This window comes from Schistocerca piceifrons, chromosome 5 (assembly GCF_021461385.2).
Source record: "Schistocerca piceifrons isolate TAMUIC-IGC-003096 chromosome 5, iqSchPice1.1, whole genome shotgun sequence".
NCBI classification, from domain to species: Eukaryota; Metazoa; Arthropoda; class Insecta; order Orthoptera; family Acrididae; genus Schistocerca; species Schistocerca piceifrons.
The window spans coordinates 74880898-74903183 of record NC_060142.1 but is presented as its reverse complement, the minus strand read 5'-3'; the positions used below and the strand labels follow the sequence as shown (position 1 = coordinate 74903183).

The 22286-nt window shown below is 45.2% G+C and overlaps 1 protein-coding gene across 2 annotated transcripts in view; it reads left to right on the top strand.

Moving 5' to 3' along the window:
• LOC124797895 overlaps positions 1-22286 on the top strand; it is a 119761-nt gene that overhangs the window by 49889 nt on the left and 47586 nt on the right. For both annotated transcript variants that reach the window (XM_047261011.1, XM_047261010.1), the window contains exon 2: positions 20499-20791. In XM_047261011.1, coding sequence (XP_047116967.1) covers positions 20499-20791 — 293 coding nt within the window. The remainder of the gene's footprint in view (positions 1-20498; positions 20792-22286) is intronic.

Genomic DNA, 22286 nt, shown 5'->3' with positions numbered 1-22286 from the left:
TGTCGTGTTGTTGCTGTCCAGTGCCGCATGTAGTTCGACAGCTGAGGTGTTGTTGCTCGTTGTGGGCGCCAATATTGTGTCCTGTATTGAAATCTTGTGGTCGTTTTGCTGGTTGCGTGGAGCGGAACTGATTAGGTTGATAGGGCAGTCGGCTGTCTATCAGTTGCGTTGCCTCCAGATTAAGAAGTCGTTGGACAGGCTGCCTGTCTCAGCTAAACGGGAATTAGTGTTACAATCCCAGGCCGACCATTGGAAACTTCTGAGCGCCGTTCCTTGTGTGTTATGTAGTAATTTCCCTGTTTCGATTTTAGTCATTTGGTTGATGTGTGGCTTTCAGTCGAGTATCAGTATCGCTTAAATTAATGTTCTTGTCTTGCCCTTAAGACATGAGATTGTTATACTTTTATATGGGTTCTTCTGCCGAATTTTACTGGAGAGGTTTTAAAATAAGGCCTTCTGCCTTTTAGATTGAAACTGTTTCTAGGCCTTAAGCCGTTAAACATATTTTGTTGATAAGTGGCCTTCAGCCGAGTATTAATAAAAAATGGTTCAAATGGCTCTGAGCACTATGGGACTCAACATCTGTGGTCATCAGTCCCCTAGAACTTAGAACTACTTAAACCTAACTAACCTAAGGACATCGCACACATCCATGCCCGAGGCAGGATTCGAACCTGCGACCGTAGCAGTCGCGCGGTTCCGGACTCAGCGCCTAGAACTTCTAGACCACCGCGGCCGGCCAGAGTATTAATATCTCTTAAATTAATGTCCTTGTCTTGCCCTTAAGGCATGAGATTGTTTTTCTTTATTTCATGTGAAATGTTGTAAGATACGGCCTTTTGCCCTTTAAAATTGAAACTTTTCTTTCTAGGGCTTAAGCCGTTAAATTATTTGTTGGTGAGCAGCCTTCAGCCGAGTTTTAATATCTCTTAAATTAATCTTCGTGTCTTGCCCTTAAGGCATAAGATTGTTATGCTTTTGAATGGGGCCCTCAGCCCAATTTGCATGAAATGTTTTAAGACAAGGCCTTCTGCCTTTTGATTGAAACTCCCATTATTGCTAAATATGCGACTTCCATCCTAGTTCCATTAAAATTTGCTGATTTTTAGGACATATACCTCGTCCTTCGTAACAGCACTCTGAGCAAACATGGTGGAAAGTTCAGTAATTCTGATTGATCAAAATAATTGGTACTTAGCTGGTAAAATTCTTCTTCGTTGTTCCTCGTCGCTGACTTCTAAGGTTCTACCTTCTCGCTTTCTGTAGAATACTGACAAAAAATTTGGATTTGTAGGAGTTCATGGGTTTCATCTTCTTGTATCAATTCTAATCTAAACAATGAACACGCTTCAGTTTTCACTTTGTTGATATATTCTTGAAATCATGTTCCAAATTTAAAGTAATACTTTTTCTTTGTGGTTCACAATTATAAAGAGATACTTTAGAGCATTGTAATTTAGACATAATGGTAAAACCCACCCAAATTTGACCACATGCGGCCATACACAGCTTCTCTCGCTATACTACCCCCACAGCAACGAACTTACTTTACGCAGTGGTAGGAGTAGCCGAACGGTCTTGGGCGCCTTATCGCGGTCAGCGCGGCTCCCCCCGACGGAGGTTCGAGTCCTCCCTCGGGCATGGGTGTGTGTGTTCTCCTTAGCGTTAAGTTAGTTTAACTTAGATTCAGTAGTTTATAAACTTAGGGACCGATGACATCAGCTGTTTGGTCGCATAAGACCTTACCACAGATTTCCAATTTTACCCACTGGTAGTCCACAGATTGTTAAATAGAAAGATAACAACACATTCCTTAAAGATTATTAAATTTCTCCTTGCTTACATATCTCTCTGACGTTTAAATTCATTCAATTTTTTTAAAGAAATATTTACAAAATTTATGACAATTTAAAAAGGTTATCGCAAAATGGATCGTATTGGAACTTACACTTAGTACATAAAACGCGATGAAGTCAGTCCAGTTTCATTATAACACGTAGCCGGAATGATAAAATTAGAATAAACAGAGCACAGATGAGATTTATATGTCGCAAAACTGGCGTCTGTTTTTCGAGACAGAGTGAGAACCGAAAGAATAAGATAGCTGTAGCAGTTAGAAGAAATGATACGTTATTTAGTGATGTAACAATCTACATAGTACCAGCTACTTGTACAACTATACACCTACTTCGCAAGCTACCGTCGGGTGTACGGCGGAGGGGAACTGCTATTATTACTGCTCATTTCCTTCCCTGTTCACTAGAAAATATAGCGAGAGAAAACTAGTGTGTATATGCCTGCTTATCGGCATGCTATTACGATATCCTACATTAGGCTGACACATAAAATGCTCCAATATAAACCACAACAAAGAACGGATTTAGAAAGACCATATAATCGATAGACCGACCAGTTAGTGTACTTGCAGAACAGAAGCAAACCCATTACTGCTTGTGTGTGATGAAGGTGATGTTGTTGGCATCAGTCCGGAACTGGTAGATTTTTTTGTAAAACGCATAGCCTTCTACTTGAATATTTCTAGACTGAATTATTGGTAGTCGGTATTCATTCAGATGAGTAACGCGGCAGCACCACAGAACAGAAAGTATACAGAATGGAAATTCGGCTCCAACCCGTGCACCGAAATTTAGTGCGCATGAGCGAAATCTGTCATTTACAAACCGAGTAAAAAACTATTTCTGAATGCAAAGGCGACCGGATACGTTTTGTTTACTATACTAATTGTGCAGTTAAGTTGCTTGGCTTACCTACAAGTAAGCAGTTGTTTGGTGTATTGTTAAAGTTAGAAATATTATCAGCAGTAGTAAGAAAGTAAAGAGCGGTTCCCACAAATGTGCTAGAGGAAAAATCCAGGAAAGCGATGTAGGCATACGCGGACAGATGCGCCGCCCAGCTCATCCATCTCGTTGTACAGTACGTGTTCCTGGGCCAGCGCAAATGGCAAGCAACATCCGGGAGCGATTAGCGCTCTCTCTGCTTCGGTCTGAAGTCCAGCCCCTAGCGCGATAACGCCCCGGGAAGACTCCGTCGGCGTCTGGTGGCGAACTGAGTCACTGCCGAGATGAATGCAGAACAACAGGGACAAGCATCGTACCGCCCCTGTCTAAAGCAAACAGCGAAAATGTTGCACACGTTGATATGATTCCCTAATGGTGTTTTTAAAATTCTGTGATTGTGGTCTGCGAGATGTGTCTGACACTCAGCTGTTACGCATTGAGAGTTTGTCATCCCAGAACTTTTAATGTTTTTACAAATGAAAACATTAGGAACAGATGTAGTGGCTATAGAAAAACGTACCATTTACAGTTCATGAGTCAAATTTTACAACGGAGCAATTCATTGAGCTTGAGAAATCTTTTGACTCAGTGTCGATCACGTCTGTTTTCACAACAGTCGAGAAACGAGACACCAATTTCACCTATGAAATTATATTGAAGAATAAACACACACCAATGCTACGGCTTCCACTGGTTTTCTTTAGGATAGACGGAAACTTAGAACTGAAAAACTAGATAGTGAAGGAGATTTCACGTCGCCTAAACCATTTTCAGGTGTCCTAGAAGATCTTTTCAAAACGTTATCCAGGGGAAACGAAGAAGGAGCGCTTGGTAATAGAGCGTACCACAGCCACCTTTGTTTCGTTCTGTTTGCGTGTGGTACAGATAAACCCGCCAGGTTAGCCGAGAGCGCTAACGCTCTGCTTCCTGGACTCGAGTAGCCGCACCGGCCCCGAATCGAATCCGCCCGGCGGATTACCGCTGTCGGTCGGTGTGCTGGCCAGCCTGGATGTGGTTTTTAGGCGACTTTCCACATCCCGCTAGGTGAATACCAGGTTGTCCCCACGCTCAGCCTCAGTTACACGACTCGCAGACTTCTGAACACGCTCGCACTATTCCATTAATTACACTCGACACAGACAGCAGGGGTACACTAATTCCGTCCCGGGGGGGTAGGGGGTGAGGGAAGGAAGGGCATCCGGCCACCCTTTTCCACTAACCTTGCCAAATCCGTTCCTAACAATGCCGACCATGCGTCAGCGCGGGACATGGCACCAGTGAAAGAAAGAAAGAAAGAAAGAAAGCGTGTAGTACAGATAAATTTCAACATTGTGCTATGGTTTTGTTCTTTTACCGAGCGACTGAATTTAATAGCTCGAGTCCAGTCTATTAGGAGTCTAACGAAAACATCCCATGATATCCTGTCTGTTCCAGAACAAATCTCCTCCTGGTGTGGCTAAAATAAGCGAACTTCTGTAGCAATTCTCTCCCCCCGCCACCCCTCTCTCTTAGTGTTTAATCTTGAGGTATGTTTGCAGCAGTACGTCATTTCCCTCTTCTGTCTGTCGTCCTCTTCATTTCTACGTATGTAGTGCATCCCACATCATACACAACCTGATTCATGTATACCATCCTTGGTCGTCCCAGGTGATTCTTTCCCTCAACATCTCCCTCTACTAGTGTTCCAATGATGTTGAAATGTGTTTCAGTACCTATGGGTTTGTCTCTTCTAGGGTGGACGTGCCTCCACAGAGATTTGGTATCCTGTTCTCTTCCCAGCACCTTTTGATTGGTAACTGTGCCTCTCCAAGTGATCTTCATCATCCTTCTCTAGCATCAAATCCCCTGGGTTCCTAGCTGTCTTCTCTCTTGCTTCCCTGTTGTCCAAGTTTCACACCCGTACAGTGTCACATTCTAGACAAATATTTCGTGATCCGTTTCCATGTTTCCAGGGTGATATTATTGCTGGTACATTCTCTCTCAAATTAAATTCAGTTTTGATTTGTTGTATTCTGCTCATAATTTCTTTACTGCTTCTACCCTTCCTAGTGATCCTTCATCCTATTTACGTAAATTCCTCCACGTCTTCTAGGTCTCCCTTCCAATTCTTATTCTTAAAGTTTCATACTCTTCTTCAATACTGCATACCGTCACTTTAGACTTGTTTATTTTCGTACCATTCTGATTACAGAAAATCCATTCCGTTGTGCTGAGTACCTTCTCTAGGGTTTCTTTCGTCTCCGTGACCTCAGAAATATCATTTGCATGCACTCAGTATATCAATTCTCTGCCCATTAATTCTGATCTACTCCTCGGTAGATCAGTGGAGTTGGTCTCCAGCTTCGTGGATGTAAGCATTGAAAAGAATCTAATACAATATAACGGGATATAATAGCATAGCAATTACTAAATAAAAAGTAAATTACACTGCACTGTAATTAATTGAAAGTAAACTATTTCAGAATAACACATATCCTCTCAATTTATAAAGGAGAACGATGAATTCCTGAACACAGATATATACCATGAGATCAAAAGTATCCGGACACCTCCAAAAACATACGTTTCTCATATCAAGTACATTGTGCTGTCACCTTGTACCAGCTACTCCAAATCAGCGACCTCAGTAGTCATTAGACATCGTGAGAGAGGAGAATGGGACGCTCCGCGGAACTCACGGTCTTCGATCGAGGTCAGGTGATTGGGTGTCACTTGTGTCATACGTCTGTACTCGAGATTTCCACATTTCTTAACATCCCTAGGTCCGCTGTTTCCGATGTGATAGTAAATCACACATCACGCCGGTAAATGCCAAACGACGCCTCGCTTGGTGTAAGGAGCGTAAGCATTGGACGATTGAACTATGGAAAAACGTTGTGTGGAGCGACGAATCACGCTACACCTTGCAGCGATCCGATGGCAAGGCGTGTGCATGGCGAATGCCCGGTGAACGTCATCTGCCAGCGTGTATAGTGCCAACAGTAAAACTCGGAGGCGGCGGTGTTACGGTGTGGTCGTGTTTTTCATGGAGGGAACTTTCAGCCCTTGTTGTTTTGCGTGGCACTATCACAGCACAGGCCTACATTGACGTGTTAAGCAACCTCTTGCTTCCCACTGTTGAAGAGCAATTTGGGGATGGCGATTGCATCTTTCAACACGATCGAGCACCTGTTCATAATGCACGGCCTGTGGCGGAGTGGTTACACGACAATAACATCCGTGTAATTGAATGACCTGCACAGAGTCCTGACCTCAATCCTATAGGACACCTCTGAGATGTTTTGGAACGCCCACTTTGTGCCAGACCTCACCGACCGACATCGATACCTCTCCTCAGTGCAGCACTCCGTGAAGAATGGGCTGCCATTCCCCAAGAAAACTTCCAGCACTTGATTGAACATGTACCTGTGAGAGTGGAAGCTGTCATCCAGGCTAAGGGTAGGCCAACACCATATTGAATTCCAGCATTACCGATGGAGGGCGCCATGAACTTGTAAGTCATTTTCAGCCAGGTGTCCGGATACTTTTCATAACATAATGTAGCAATGCACCACAATGAAAAATGTTCCTGTCATAGCACGAAAAACGTGCTTTTCCCACATAAAATCAGAATGAAGCTAGATTTTTGAAAGCAAGTTTTACATAGTTTTTTATTTATTTATTTGAGTCACTTTGCCGGCCGGAGTGGCCGTGCGGTTCTAGGCGCTACAGTCTGGAACCGCGAGACCACTACAGTCGCAGGTTCGAATCCTGCCTCGGGCATGTGTGTGTGTGACGTCCTTAGGTTAGTTAGGTTTAAGTAGTTCTAAGTTCTAGGGGACTGATGACCTCAGAAGTTGAGTCCCATAGTGCTCAGAGCCATTTGAACCATTTGAGTCACTTTAAACCGTTTCCGCGCATTCAGTTCACGTAGTAATTAATTTTATTCGCCACTTTTAGCTCGACTTTAGAGCATCGTATCTCGACATCGGATAAAGGTTATGAGGTTGCAAAAATCGTTTGAAGTTTATCCATTTATCTACTTGGTGCAAAATTTGAAAAATGTAAAATAAAGGAGTGGCGTGCTTCAAAATCCTCCCAGAGAAAAGTATTTTTTGCACGTATAATCTGGTGTCATAAGCTGAGCGTGAATTTCAGGCAAATTAAAATCCTTTGCAAAAGAAATGAATCGATTCGTGCAATTTGCCGGCGCGCCAACACCGGTTCGTCACTCTGACCTTCCTTAATGTGTTACAACATAGCTACAGTAAGACAGATGTTCTAATTGGACGCTAACCGGGATAAATGAAACACTTTTTACGCCACATTCCTGGGTCCAATAGGAACCGAACACAAAACCCTGCCCCCCCGCCCCCAAACGCAATTTTCAAATATATTTGTTACAGCACTTCCGCTCTGCAACTATAACCAACATATCGAAAATTAGGTTCTACAAATTAATAATAATGTCGTAGAACCAGCGGATGAGTTTTATAAATGATGTTGTTGTTGTTGTTGTGGTCTTCAGTCCTGAGACTGGTTTGATGCAGCTCTCCATGCTACTCTATCCTGTGCAAGCTTCTTCATCTCCCAGTACCTACTGCAGCCTACATCCTTCTGAATCTGCTTAGTGTATTCATCTCTTGGTCTCCCTCTACGATTTTTACCCTCTACGCTGCCCTCTAATACTAAATTTGTGATCCCCTGATGCCTCAGAATATGTCCTACCATCCGATCCCTTCTTCTACTCAAGTTGTGCCACAAGCGCCTCTTCTCCCCAATTCTATTCAATACCTCCTCATTAGTTATGTGATCTACCCATCTAATCTTCAGCATTCTTCTGTAGCATCACATTTCGAAAGCTTCTATTCTCTTCTTGTCTAAAGTATTTATCGTCCACGTTTCACTTCCATACATGGCTACACTCCACACAAATACTTTCAGAAACGATTTCCTGACATTTAAATATATACTCGATGTTAACAAATTTTTCTTCTTCAGAAACGCTTTCCTTGCCATTGCCAGTCCTCATTTTATATCCTCTCTACTTCGACCATCATCAGTTATTTTGCTCCCCAAAAAGCAAAACTCCTTTACTACTTTAAGCGTCTCATTTCCTAATCTAATTCCCTCAGCATCACCCGACTTAATTCGACTACATTCCATTATCCTCGTTTTGCTTTTGTTGATGTTCATCTTATATCCTCCTTTCAAGACACTGTCCATTCCGTTCAACTGTTCTTCCAAGTCCTATGCTGTCTCTGACAGAATTACAATGTCATCGGCGAACCTCAAAGTTTTTATTTCTTCTCCATGGATTTTAATACCTACTCCGAACTTTTCTTTTGTTTCCTTTATTGCTTGCTCAATATACAGATTGAATAACATCGGGGATAGACTACAACCCTGTCTCACTCCCTTCCCAACCACTGCTTCCCTTTCATGCCCCTCGACTCTTATAACTGCCATCTGGTTTCTGTACAAATTGTAAATAGCCTTTCGCTCCCAGTATTTTACCCCTGCCACCTTCAGAATTTGAAAGAGAGTATTCCAATCGACATTGTCAAAAGCTTTCTCTAAGTCTACAAATGCTAGAAACGTAGGTTTGCCTTTCCTTAATCTTTCTTCTAAGATAAGAAGTAGGGTCAGTATTGCCTCACATGTTCCAACATTTCTACGGAATCCTAACTGATCTTCCCCGAGGTCGGCTTCTAGCAGTTTTTCCATTCGTCTGTAAAGAATTCGCGTTAGTATTTTGCAGCTGTGACTTATTAAACTGATAGTTCGGTAATTTTCAGGGCATCTGAAACTAGTGAATTGATGAACAGGAAAAGAAGTGAACAGAAGCGTAGAAATGGTTGGAGTGCTTTTGGTAATCTAGACAAAGCTTTCAAACTATGCTTACCGTGGGCGTACAAAGGGAAGCCATTCTCATTGTGTGTTACCAGTTTTGACTTGCTGCATTCAGCCGCGGACTTTTAATGCGAAAATTGGTTATGGACTGAAGGTTGTTAAGCGAGCGATGGGGAGATACGCATGTCGAAATTACTGGGAGGAACACGAAAACTAACGTGTGGCTCGTGAACAGATAGGGTCGAGTGGGAGGTGTATGTGCGGCTGTAGTGGAAATGAAACAGAGGTCGACAGGGCGTATAGCTGGGCGAATGGCTGGCGGATGGACCCAGGGAGGATTGGCCTGTATTCCAATATTTAAGCCCAGATCACGTAAGGAACAGATTGCCCGATCGCTTGGTCTAGCAGGCAACCCTTGTCAGGGAACGGCCACCAGGCGGCAACAGCGTCACACCCTTACTTCTGGAATCAACCACTAGATGGCACTCCGTTCTGTGAAATATGTGGCAACATTGGCCAAATGTGTGCAGCTTTCCACTATCTGGCGTCAGTGAAGTACAGCTGTTTCTGACACACCGGTGGTAGTAGTTATCTTTAAACTGTACAAAGTAAATTTTTAACATAATTATGGCTTGCCGTCTGTGGCTCTTCAAAGTTAACACCGCCAAAATATGCTCGAAAAACACGCTTTCACTTGTATATTACCGCGTTTGCAGCCCCTTTCAACAACAATCTAAAATTCATCGTTTTGTGCCACTCTTATATCATTTACGATAAGTTACATGCAAAGTAAAAGAATTTAAATTTGAAATGACTATCACTGAAATATGTCCAGCCTTAATTCGCATCATAACCGAGTGCGGATTTTGAAAACTTTCTAGTGTTAACCTGCACGTGGAGATCTTTTTTACCACCATAATCCGAATCAAAATAAATGGCTCTGAGCACTATGGGACTCAACTGCTGAGGTCATTAGTCCCCTAGAACTTAGAACTAGTTAAACCTAACTAACCTAAGGACATCACAAACATCCATGCCCGAGGCAGGATTCGAACCTGCGACCGTAGCGGTCTTGTGGTTAATCCGAATCAGAAGAGCTGTATAGCAAAGAGGAAATCGACGGCATGGAAGGCGAGTGTAAAACCCTTGCGACTGCAATACAGTCTGCATTTAAACAGTAACTCGCGAGAAATGTTTGTGTGTTGCTTTTCATTTATTTCATTTCGCATATGATTGTGAGAAATAAACTTGGTTTGTAGAATTACAGGAGCTAATCTACATTCTTCGATTGAAAACTCGGGAAAAACCAGAGCCGATAATGAGGTACAGTCAGCAGTATGACGAATGCATTTCGCGCGCAGCGCTCTAGCCGAACGCAAATGAGCGTCATTCACGTCACCGAAGATACAGCGTTGCCAATTCCGCGACATGGACAGGTCAGTTAGCATTGTAGCGTCGCCTGTGACATCTGTTGACCGACTGGAAAACTATTTTTACGGTTGCCTGTTCCGCCGTAAGGACGGTCAATCTGTTTCTTACGTGATCTGGGTTTTAAGTAAAGACCGAGACGACGGACTAACGAAAGACGTGGGCGGTTAGCATTAGAAATCATGAATGTGGCGTGGGTGCGTTTGGCTCAAGCCCATAATGCACGGAAACCCAAGAAGAGTTCTGAGGAATGTCATTACCGCATTGAGCTACTGGTACAATACTTCCTTTACACTACCAGTATCAGTCGTCTGTTCCTCATCAGGTTCATAAAAGTACTCACAACATCTTACTAGGTAAAATACTAAATCGTTATCGCCAGGTGATAAAGACATGAATAATACATAATGTTAACAGCGTAATAGGCGGTAACGCTTGGAACAGACTCATACCACACAGAGGTAATTGAACAGCACTGTTTACTGGTTGAACCAAAGATGTTCGTAGTGATCAACCTCTGTGACCATCTTTGGCTCTGCCAGTAGACAGTGATCAGCTGTTCAGTCCCTTTTGTGTGGTATGAATCTGTTCACAGCGTTAACGCCGATTACAGCTTTAACATTATGTATTATTCACGGTTTTATCAACTGACGATAACGATTTGGTGTTTCGCCTAACATGATGCTGTGAATATTTTTATGAACTAATAGTACCTCCTGAAAATAAATCAAGAAGAGGTCTCTACCAAGAACTAGATTTCAAATTCGACAACGACGACAATGATGATGATAATTATCATAGTGATTATGACGACGATGACCATAAGTGAATCAGCAAGACTTGTCCAAATACCAGTAGCGTTAAACATGAAGATTACGTGTTAAAACCTCTTATGTACAACACAATGTGTGGACTTTTTCGTCTGTTTTTATCCTAGAAATCCAGTGTTTCAAAGCGTACACATCAGCTTTGCCATACGGTTTACATTTCCAACTTCAAGCAGATATTCTGCCGGTTGACATGCTTTCAGTATGCTCTTCCTGTTTTCTTTATATTCACTAACTTCCGGGTATCAATACCCAGTCCATCTAGGATTTTTTATATCACGGATCGAAATCCGTCATAAATTGTGATCTTTCCTATAGTTGGCTCGGAAAGTCGTTTCAAATGTCGGAAAGGGACTGCAGACTATTAAAGAAGGACAGAACATACGAAATAGGCTGTCAGATATCTGCATGTCTCGAAGACTCGAAGTATAACAACTCAGTACGTTGTCCTGGACTGTGAGTGTTCGTTGGAGACAAAGGTATTGTCAGGAGTGCCCCAGGGAAGTGTGACAGGAACACTCCTGAAACTTCCTGGCAGATTAAAACAGTGTGCCGGACCGAGACTCGAACTCGGGACCTTTGCCTTTCACGGGCAAGTGCTCTACCATCTGAGCTACCCAAGCACGACTCACGACCCTCTCTCACAGCTTTAATTCCGCCTGTACCTCGTCTCCTACCTTCCAAACTTCACAGAAGCTCTCCTGCATACCTTGCACAGCTCGCACTCCTGGAAGGTATGCAGGAGACCTTCTGTGAAGTTCGGAAAGTAGGAGACGAGGTACTGGCGGAATTAAAGCTGTGAGAGCGGGTCGTGAGTCGTACTTAGGTAGCTCAGATGGTAGAGCACTTGCCCGCGAAAGACAAAGGTCCCGAGTTCGAGTCTCGGTCCGACACACAGGTTTAATCTGCCAGGAATTTTCATATCAGTGCACACTCCCCTGCAGAGTGAAAATCTCATTCTAGGACCACTCTTGTTCTCTGTATACATTAACGGTCTGGTAAATGGAAATGTCGTGTGGCTAGGGCCTCCCGTCAGGTAGACCGTTCGCCTGGTGCAGGTCTTCGATTTGACGCCACTTCGGCGACCTGCGCGTCGATGGGGATGAAATGATGATGATTAGGACTACACAACACCCAGTTCCAGAGCGGAGAAAATTTCCGACCCAGCCGGGAATCGAACCCGGGCCCTTAGGATTGACAGTCTGTCACGCTGACCACCTAGCTACCGGGGCGGACAACGGTCTGGTGGACAGCAAGAGCAGCACTCTGCCGCTATATGCTGACGATGCTATAGTGTGTGAGGAAGTGCCGCCTCTAAGTGACTGTAGAAGGACATAATGCCTTGGATATAATTTCTATTAGGTGTGATGAATGGCAGCTTGTTCTAAATACGAGAAAGTGTAATTTAATGTAGATGAGTAGGAAAATAATTCCTATAGAGTCCGAAATACAGGATCAGTGGTGCGCTACTTGCTACAGTCATGTCGGTTCGATATCTAGGCGTAAATTTGTTAATTGAGATGAAATGGAACGAGCAAGCAAGGTCGGTTGTAGGGAAGGTTTATTGAGGGAATGCTACGAAAGTGCCACTCATACATAAAGGGGGCTGTGTGTAGAATACTTGTCTGAATATTTATGGAGAACTGCTCAAGTTTTTGGGAAAAACCACCTGGCCAAATTAAAGGAAGAGATCAAAGCAATTCATTGTCGTGCTGCTAGGTTTGTTACTGGTAGGTCTGATCAAAATTCAAGTTCTATGGAAATATTCTGTGAACTCAAAAGGAAATCCCTGCGGAAATTTAGAGAACCGACATTTACGACAGACTGTGCAACAATCCTACTGCTGCCAATATTCATATGAGAAGTTCGAAGGGAAGTAAAAGAAATCAGAGTGTGTAAAGAAGAATATAGGTAATCGTTTTGTCCTCGCTTTATTTGTGAGTGGAACAGGAATAAAAATGATTAAGCACTGGTACAATTTACCATCTGCCGCCTGCCTTCTCCCACGGTGGCTTGCAGAGCATGTAAGTAGATGTAAGTATAGAAGTCAAAAGAATGCCATCCCTGTAAGGATCAGGGGTTCATGGGGTTTCTAGTTGGTGGGCAAGGGCAGATACAGTCACGTTCAGTTCGAAATTAGTCGATTTATTTATTTGATCGTAGTCCACATAAGTCTTAATGTTCGCTCCCTGCAGTGGTGGCAAGGAAGAGGGGGGGAGGGGGGGGTGGCGGGAAACCAAACCCACAGTCCTCAGTTGCGGTGAGTTGTTGTGTAGTTATTTAGTTAGCTAAGGCCGCCATATTCGGTTTGGCATCAAGATCAGAGTGACCCAGGCTGACAGCAGGCTGCGTAAGGCACCACTATGCAGGTAGCGAAGCAGTCTGCAGGCCTGCCCCAGCCGTGGAGAATGTCGGAAGCGATGACATCTGAGGGGCGAAACCCGCTGCAGAGTGAAAACTTCTTTATGGAAATATCCCCCAGTGTGTGGCTAAGTCATGTCTCCGCAATATCCTTTCTTCTAGAAGTGTTAGTCTTGCAAGGTTCGCAGGAAAGCTTCTGTAACGTTTGGAATGTAGGAGACGAGATGCTTGCGACAGCAAAGCTGTGAGGAGGGGTCGTGAGTCGTGCTTGGGTAGCTCAGTCAATCAGTCTGTCTTTGGTAGTTCCGCAGTGCGAACTGTGCTCAACCATTTGTGCTGCTGTGTGCGTGTCGTGTTTGTTTATTTCAGCGTTGCCGCGCTTCTAAGTCGAACAAAGTATCATGACCGACTCTTACAGGAGAGCACCTTTTCGAATGAGTAGGGGCGACCCAAAGCACTGGTAGTTGAGCACTCCTTACGTGTTGATGTGAAGATACCTCATGATTATTTCATTGGCATTGATTTATCGCTCGTCAGGGACGTCGTTCTTGTTAAGATGAGTTCTGACGCTGCCTCTAGCGAGATTATCCAACAAACGCGACGCACACTCAAATTTTTGACACTCCGATAGCAACAAAAAAAAAAATGTTCAAATGCGTGTGAAATCTTATGGGACTTAACTGCTAAGGTCATCAGTCCCTAAGCGTACACACTACTTAACCTAAATTATCCTACGGACAAGCACGCACACCCATGCCCGAGGGAGGACTCGAACCTCCACCGATAGCAACACTGGCCCATGGACGTGGATCACGCTGAGCTTGGCCTTCGCACAATGCCTTTAGACGTCTAGGAAGATAAAGTCATTGTGTATATAAGCCCATACGGAAAAGTCCACAGTCATGTAACCAAAACATGGGCACAATTTGCGACGTATCCTGTGCTTAATTGTGTGAGACAGGTCTAAATAGACCTCAGACTCCATATCCCATCCTACATTTTTGTAGGCGGTTGCCGACCAGTGGTGAGCTACTACAGGCAATCTCGAACACACGTTGCACGTATTCATTAGGTGCTGTGACGCCTCTAGTTGTGTCAGTACTGGGAGATGGTTATGAATGTCATCTCTTGAGAGCTTGGCGTACAGTGGCACTGTATACGTGAGTGGAAGGGCAGTTGTGGTTCGATCGGCCTTCGTGTCATCGTGCTGGTAGGCGCGTGATGCTACGTTGCAGGCATTCATTACGGGCGAGGCCTTCTTTGCCACAACCGTCTTCCGGTTGTGGCAAAGAAGGCCTCGCCCGTAGTGAATGCCTGCAACGCAGCAACACGCGCCTGCCAGCACGATGACACGAAGACCGATCGAACCACAACTGCCCTTCCACTCACATATGCAGTGCCACTGTACGGCAAGCCCTCAAGAGATGAAATTCATAACCATCTCCCAGTACTGACATAACTGTAGGCATCACAGCATCTTACCACTGGCTGTTCCACCCACGAACTTAATTTCCAGCCGGACACACCCATACTCGAAGTTCACAAGGATACCAGGGAGAATCTCATGCAGACCGATGACCACATTATACCAGCCGCTTTGTGCTGGAATGACAGGAGTCTCTTCCTTCCTCATGCACCGACACCCGTTGCCCTGTTCCCTAGATCCACATTCCCAAGTCTTATGCCCGTACTGTTGGCGACACTGTACTTTTAATTGCCCCTGCCGACCACAGAGGTAACATTCTCTACCAGATGTGACTATTTTCCGTTCCGTGCGCGTCCTAGTTGCACTGTCCAGTTCCTGTAAATGCGATACATCGCTAAGTGCTGCGGTTGGATCCTCAGGATTTTCCGTTTGTACCCGCCAGGAAACATCTGGGTCGATACCTCTGAGAAGCATGAGCAACTCTCTATTTTTTGTGCTTGTTTTAGCAACACTCTGTCCACATTTGGTTTTTGCATTAGTTCATAAGGCTGTGCATTAATTATTTTGCGTATTCTGTCGGAAAATGATGCCACTGTTTCATTAGACTTTCGTGTTAAACTGTTAAGTTTCTCCCTACGAAATCGTGTATTTTCTCTTTTCTATATGTCTGACGCAAAAGCCTCTGTTAACTTACTGAATGTGGGTACTTCGTTAAGCACTTAATGATATAAGATACGGAATTTTGCCTCTTCCGTGATGTGTAACCCGACCATCGGCAAGCACATTTCATCCGACCAGCGACTTAAGGTGGCCGTCCCTTATAAACACAGTAACATGCCCTGATGCTTTCCCGGAGAAGCGAATATTAGATTTGCAGCTGAAGGATCAACAAATGACGAAGGAGCACTTATTACAGTTTTAGTCTCGCACAAACGTGTTTGAGACTGTTGTTCTAGCAGTAACGATTGCACTTGTTGCGTTAGCTCTTCGTTAAGTGATATTTTTGCTGTAATCCTCCAACAATCCTCCAACAATTTAGAAAGTTGGTCCATAAGAGCACCTACCATCTCACTAGTATTTCTACAAGTAATACATCTTCCTGGTACAAATCTATGAGAGATTAGCGGTGTCCCGTTAAATTGCAGATTTTGCAAAGTACCGGAATGAGATACTCTAGCAGACTGTTACCTCTGAACCGCGATAAATCCGCACTTAAAAGTCTTTAAGATATAACTTGGACAGTGTTCTTTTGAGAACAAATAACACAGTCTTCCTTCCGTCACACCCTCTTTGATTGTCACTGATGTTCGTGTGCCGGATCGTTGGAGGCCATCCAACTCTTACTGGCGTTGGACTGGAGCACTTCTCTAGAGGGATTTGTAGGGGTCACCATATGCCGGCCTAGGAATCGCTGCTAATTCGCCAGATGCAGACTGATGACCTGCGCGGCGTCGTTAGACTCAATAGCAAAATATTCAAAATTACGCCATTTATTAGTACGAGGGCAGTTCAATAAATAATGCAACACATTTTTTTTCTGAAACAGGGGTTGTTTTATTCAGCATTGAAATACACCAGGTTATTCCCCAATCTTTTAGCTACACAACACTATTTTTCAACGTAGTCTCCATTCAATGCTACGCCACCTTGAAATGAGGGCCTGTATGCCTGCACGGTACCATTCCACTGGTCGATGTCGGAGCCAACGTCGTACTGCATCAATAACTTCTTCATCATCCGCGTAGTGCCTCCCACGGATTGCGTCCTTCATTGGGCCAAACATAAGGAAATCCGACGGTGCGAGATCGGGGCTGTAGGGTGCATGAGGAAGAACAGTCCACTGAAGTTTTGTGAGCTCCTCTCGGGTGTGAAGACTTGTGTGAGGTCTTGCGTTGTCATGAAGAAGGAGAAGTTCGTTCAGATTTTTGTGCCTACGAACACGCTGAAGTCGTTTCTTCAATTTCTGAAGAGTAGCACAATACACTTCAGAGTTGATCGTTTGACCATGGGGAAGGGCATCGAACAGAATAACCTCTTCAGCGTCCCAGAAGACTGTAACCATGACTCTACCGGCTGAGGGTATGGCTTTAAACTTTTTCTTGGTAGGGGAGTGGGTGTGGCGCCACTCCATTGATTGCCGTTTTGTTTCAGGTTCGAAGTGATGAACGCATGTTTCATCGCCTGTAACAATCTTTGACAAGAAATTGTCACCCTCAGCCACATGACGAGCAAGCAATTCCGCACAGATGGTTCTCCTTTGCTCTTTATGGTGTTCGGTTAGACAACGAGGGACCCAGCGGGAACAAACCTTTGAATATCCCAACTGGTGAACAATTGTGACAGCACTACCAACAGAGATGTCAAGTTGAGCACTGAGTTGTTTGATGGTGATCCGTCGATCATCTCGAACGAGTGTGTTCGCACGCTCCGCCATTGCAGGAGTCACAGCTGTGCACGGCCGGCCCGCACGCGGGAGATCAGACAGTCTTGCTTGACCTTGCGGCGATGATGACACACGCTTTGCCCAACGACTCACCGTGCTTTTGTCCACTGCCAGATCAGCGTAGACATTCTGCAAGCGCCTATGAATATCTGAGATGCCCTGGTTTTCCGCCAAAAGAAACTCGATCACTGCCCGTTGTTTGCAACGCACATCCGTTTCAGACGCCATTTTAACAGCTCCGTACAGCGCTGCCACCTGTCGGAAGTCAATGAAACTATACGAGACGAAGCGGGAATGTTTGAAAATATTCCACAAGAAATTTCCGGTTTTGTCAACCAAAATTGGCCGAGGAAAAAAATGTGTTGCATTACTTATTGAACTGCCCTCGTAAAAACATTGCTTCTTCTGCACCTACTGGCAGCTACGTAATCCGGAGAAGAATCCACTAAATCCAATAGCCAACTCCCCGCCGCTGAGGGCGTTGGTTCAACTTGGCGTGGAAGTCGAGAACTCTGTGATGCGGCAGTTTTTCCACCTGCTGGCGGGGCAGGATTTGCTCTCAGAGAAGGCGGTGACAATGACGTGTGTTCAAAAATGGCTCCAAGCATTATTGGACTTAACATTGAGGTCATCAGTCCCCTAGAACTTAGAACTACTTAAACCTAACCTACCTAAGGACATCACACACATCCATTCCCGAGGCAGGATTCGAACCTGCGACCGTAGCAGCAATGCGGTTCCGGACTGAAGGGCCTAGAACCGCTCGGCCGGCTATGACGTGTGTGTGTGTTTCGATTCACACGCCATGTCTGGGAGTTCTCTATCGATCCCGCATCGGTGCCCACGTTGTCACCTCAGATGGACCACGATGTCGGATGCTGTGTAGTCGTGCTGAATGCTGAATCTGGCCCGCCGGAACGGTAGGCCTTCAGACGCGTGTGACCGGAGTGGTTTTGTCGGACTCTCGGTTTACCCGTCAGCGCTGGCTGCTGTTCTGCCGTCAGTACTGGATGCTGGACTCCTTCAGACGTAGCTTCAGATCGCTGATCGTCTCACAGGGCAGCAAGTGCAAGATCAACTCTATAATAGTCTCAAGCGCTGGGTGTTACCAAACCATAACCAGAGAATCGAATGCGAGCGACGTGAACGGCATGGATCCTACTTGTTATGTGCTGGAAGCAAGGGGTGTGTGTGTGTGTGTGTGTATATGTCACTTGAGAAGAGGCTCTGCTCTATTCGGAATGATCAAATTGCTTCTGTTCTTCCCGAGTCGTCAGCGGTCTTCAGTTGCGCTACACTTGTACAACGGATTCGTTACAGGGTCTTTACAGCTTAGTGACACTGCCACTAGGCCTTGTTGCAACCTACTTACTTTGTCTAGTGTAACTTTACGGTAGAAAAGTAGGCGGTTCTGTCTGTATTGTTCAAACCATTTTGCGGTCGGTTTGTTCGCATCTCTGCTAAGAGTGGCGAGCGGCTGTTTTCGCCTGACCCAGTAACGTTGCTGAAATGTTTAGCATTCCCGAATGGCGGCTGGCGACACTTCCGCACGGTTGAGTAACGCCGGATGTTAGAACACAGCAAAATTTTTACTCTCACACTGCCTTACTAGTTTTTTCGCGTTAACAGAATGTGCAATACGTGGAGGGAGAAACAACTTCATTGTTAGTTCCACAGGTGTATTTGAAGCATCCCACGTAAGTGGCTTAAACGTTGCCAGATGGTAGAGCACTTGCCCGCGAAAGGCAAAGGTCCCGAGTTCGAGTTTTGGTCCGGCACACGGTTCTAATCTGCCATGAGGTTTCATATCAGCGCACACTCCGCTGCAGAGTGGAAATCTCATTCTGGAAACAATAGTTTGCGTGTTAATGTTACTTATGAGCCGTCTCTCAGGCGATGGTGAGAGTACCAGGCGGACATAGTTGATACATTGCATTGTGTCATTGTGGAAGTGGCAACAATCTTATGACAGCATGAGTCCTGAGATCAACATCATCGACACATGTGACAGATAATATGTCCATGGTCTTCCTGAGAGACCATCTGCTCTCCAGGCACTCTTACGGGTTCCTGTCCAGGGAATCGAGGGATATGAGCAGATACTTCATTGTTAGTTCCACAGGCGTATTTGAAGCATCCCACGTTCCCAGACTGCGTTTACGTCACTGATCCTCTCCATTTCTGATGACAATAACCATAGAGGAACTACAACTCCCACCTCATGACGCCGGCATCAGTCTTGACGTTAAGGAAATGAATGAAGGTCTAGTAATAGTTTTCTGCACCATATCTGAAAAGCATAATTATGTAATTGTCTTCACTGCAACATACACTACTGGCCATTAAAATTGCTACACCACGAAGGTGACGTGCTACAGACGCGAAATTTAACCGACAGGAAGAAGATGCTTTGATATGCAAATGATTAGCTTTTCAGAGCATTCACACAAGGTTGGCGCCGGTGGCGACACCTAAAACGTGCTGACATGAGGAAAGTTTCCAACCAATTTCTCATACACAAACAGCAGTTGACCGGCGTTGCCTGGTCAAACGTTGTTGTGATGCCTCGTGTAAGGAGGAGAAATGCGTACCATCACGAATAGCAAAATGTCATCTTTTCGGATGAATCCGGGTTCTGTTTACAGCATCATGATGGTCGCATCAGTGTTTGGCGACATCGCGGTGAACGCACATTGGAAGCGTGTATTCGTCATCGCCATACTGGCGTATCACCCGGCGTGATGGTATGGGTGCCATTGGTTGCACGTCTAGGTCACCTCTTGTTCGCATTGGCGGCACTTTGAACAGTGGACGTTACATTTCAGATGTGTTACGGCCCGTGGCTCTACCTTTCATTCGATCCCTGCGAAACCCTACATTTCAGCAGGATAATGCACGACCGCATGTTGCAGGTACGGGCCTTTCTGGATACAGAAAATGTTCGACTGCTGCCCTGGCCAGCACATTCTCCAGATCTCTCACCAATTGAAAACGTCTTTTCAATGGTGGCCGAGCAACTGGCTCGTCACAATACGCCAGTCACTACTCTTGATGAACTGTGGTATCGTGTAGATGCTGCATGGGCAGCTGTACCTGTTCACGGCGTCCAAGCTCTGTTTGACTCAATGCCCAGGCGTATCAAGGCCGTTATTACGGCCAGAGGTGGTTGTTCTGGGTACTGATTTCTCAGGATCTATGCACCCAAATTGCGTGAACATGTAATCACATGTCAGTTCTAGTATAATATATTTGTCCAATGAATACCCGTTTATCATCTGCATTTCTTCCTGGTGTAGCATTATTAATGGCCAGTAGTGTATTTTCGAATCATGTTCCCTCGATACTTTGGAGCAGTAGTAACTGAGATGTAAATTGTCCTGCAGCGAGCGATGACGAGGACGGAGCTGATGATGCGGAAGACGAGTCGTCGACGCCGTCGTCGCTGGTGCAGAAGCAGGGCGAGCGGGTGATGAGCGAGCAGGTGCTGGCGCTGCTGGACCACTTCCGGCAGGAGGACCCCAAGGGGCTGCCGGGCGCGCCCGTGCCCGATCCCATGGACATCCCGGACAACACCAAGTCCTTCACCGGCGCCCGCATCACGCTCAAGGAGTCCAAGGTCTACGGCCTGTCGCAGTTCCGCATCGAGCACGTCCGCACCAACCTCAAGGACACGCAGGTCAGTCAGCCTCACCGTTGGTGAGTTTCAGGCGTGACCAGACCCAACTCAGCTCTGGCCGGATCCAGTAGCTGAGTGGTCAGCGCGACCGAATGTCAATCCTAAGGGCCCGGGTTCGATTCCCGGCTGGGTCGGAGATTTTCTCCGCTCAGAGAGTGGGTGTTGTGTTGTCCTAATCATCATCATTTCATCCCAATCGACGAGCAAGTCGCCGAAGTGGCGTCAAATCGGAAGACTTGCACCCGGCGAACGGTTTACCCGACGGGAAGCCCTAGTCACACGACATTTACATTTTTTACACGATCCAGACACTATGCTATCTAGTCTGTATGTCAGAGACAGCAACAGTGTACTACAATGGGGATGTGGAATGCTGGATGATGATTAGTGTTTTAGGGCGCACAACAACGAGGTTATCAGCGCCCGTTCCCAAAAGAAATGCTGACGAATGCAGCCAAGATCCGTTAAACAAGGACCAATTCAGAGCCGATCTTTGCGAGAATTGTAAATGTTCAAATTTCAAGATTGGACACAGCACATCAAAACAGCTAGATAAAACTAAAAATAAAATAGCAGTACATAACAGGTAAAAATAATTAACGGTGGCTGAGTGACCACTTACAAATAATGGGTGACCAAACCACTTTACAGCACATTAAGATCTCAATCCCAATATTTTGGGAAGAAGTCCAGACATCACACGAAAACTTAAAGCTCTAGCGACACTCGCCTCATTATTAGTTAAAATAGAGGGCAGGTCTGGTGGGAAACTGAAATCTTCCCTCAAACCCGCATATAAAACACACTCAGTTAAAATATGTCGTATCGACAGCTGTGTCCCACATGTCTGACACGTTGGTGGCTCCTCACGACGTAACATAAAACCATGTGTCAACGGACAATGTCCTATTCGAAGCCGTGTAAGGGTTACTTTCTCAGCTCGTCGTTGTCGGAATGGAACGCTGGATTAGCCGTACGGTGCACTACCAATGCACCAACAATGTCAATCTGCCAAGCGAAATGTTTCCTTTCACACTCCGCAGAGTTGCAGCTACAAACAGAATGTTCATAGCGAAGTGTTTGTCTTATCAAAATACGAGGGCCAATTTTTTCGTTGTCTGATCGGTCGCCAAATTAAAACTACAAAGAAAACCGATGAAACTTTGGCATGTAAATTACGATGTGTGTCTAGTGTGCCCATCGGTCGTATCACTTCGCACTTTACAGTCTGAGTGCACAGTGAACACGTGCAAATGCCTAGACCAAGTGATAAGGACGTGCTGTCATTAGATCATGCTTATGGCTTCCGCCTGTTTTCGTCCAGCCAGTATAACATAATTGTCACGTGTGACAACAAAATCCTCCTTCATGAGAACGTTTGGCTGCACGCAGCAACTGCCACAGAGACACTCCTGCAGCGTTTCCGAAGGGAAGTATTTCAGCACCAACGACACGCTGATCAGCCATCAGCCAGAACATTATGACCACCGATCTA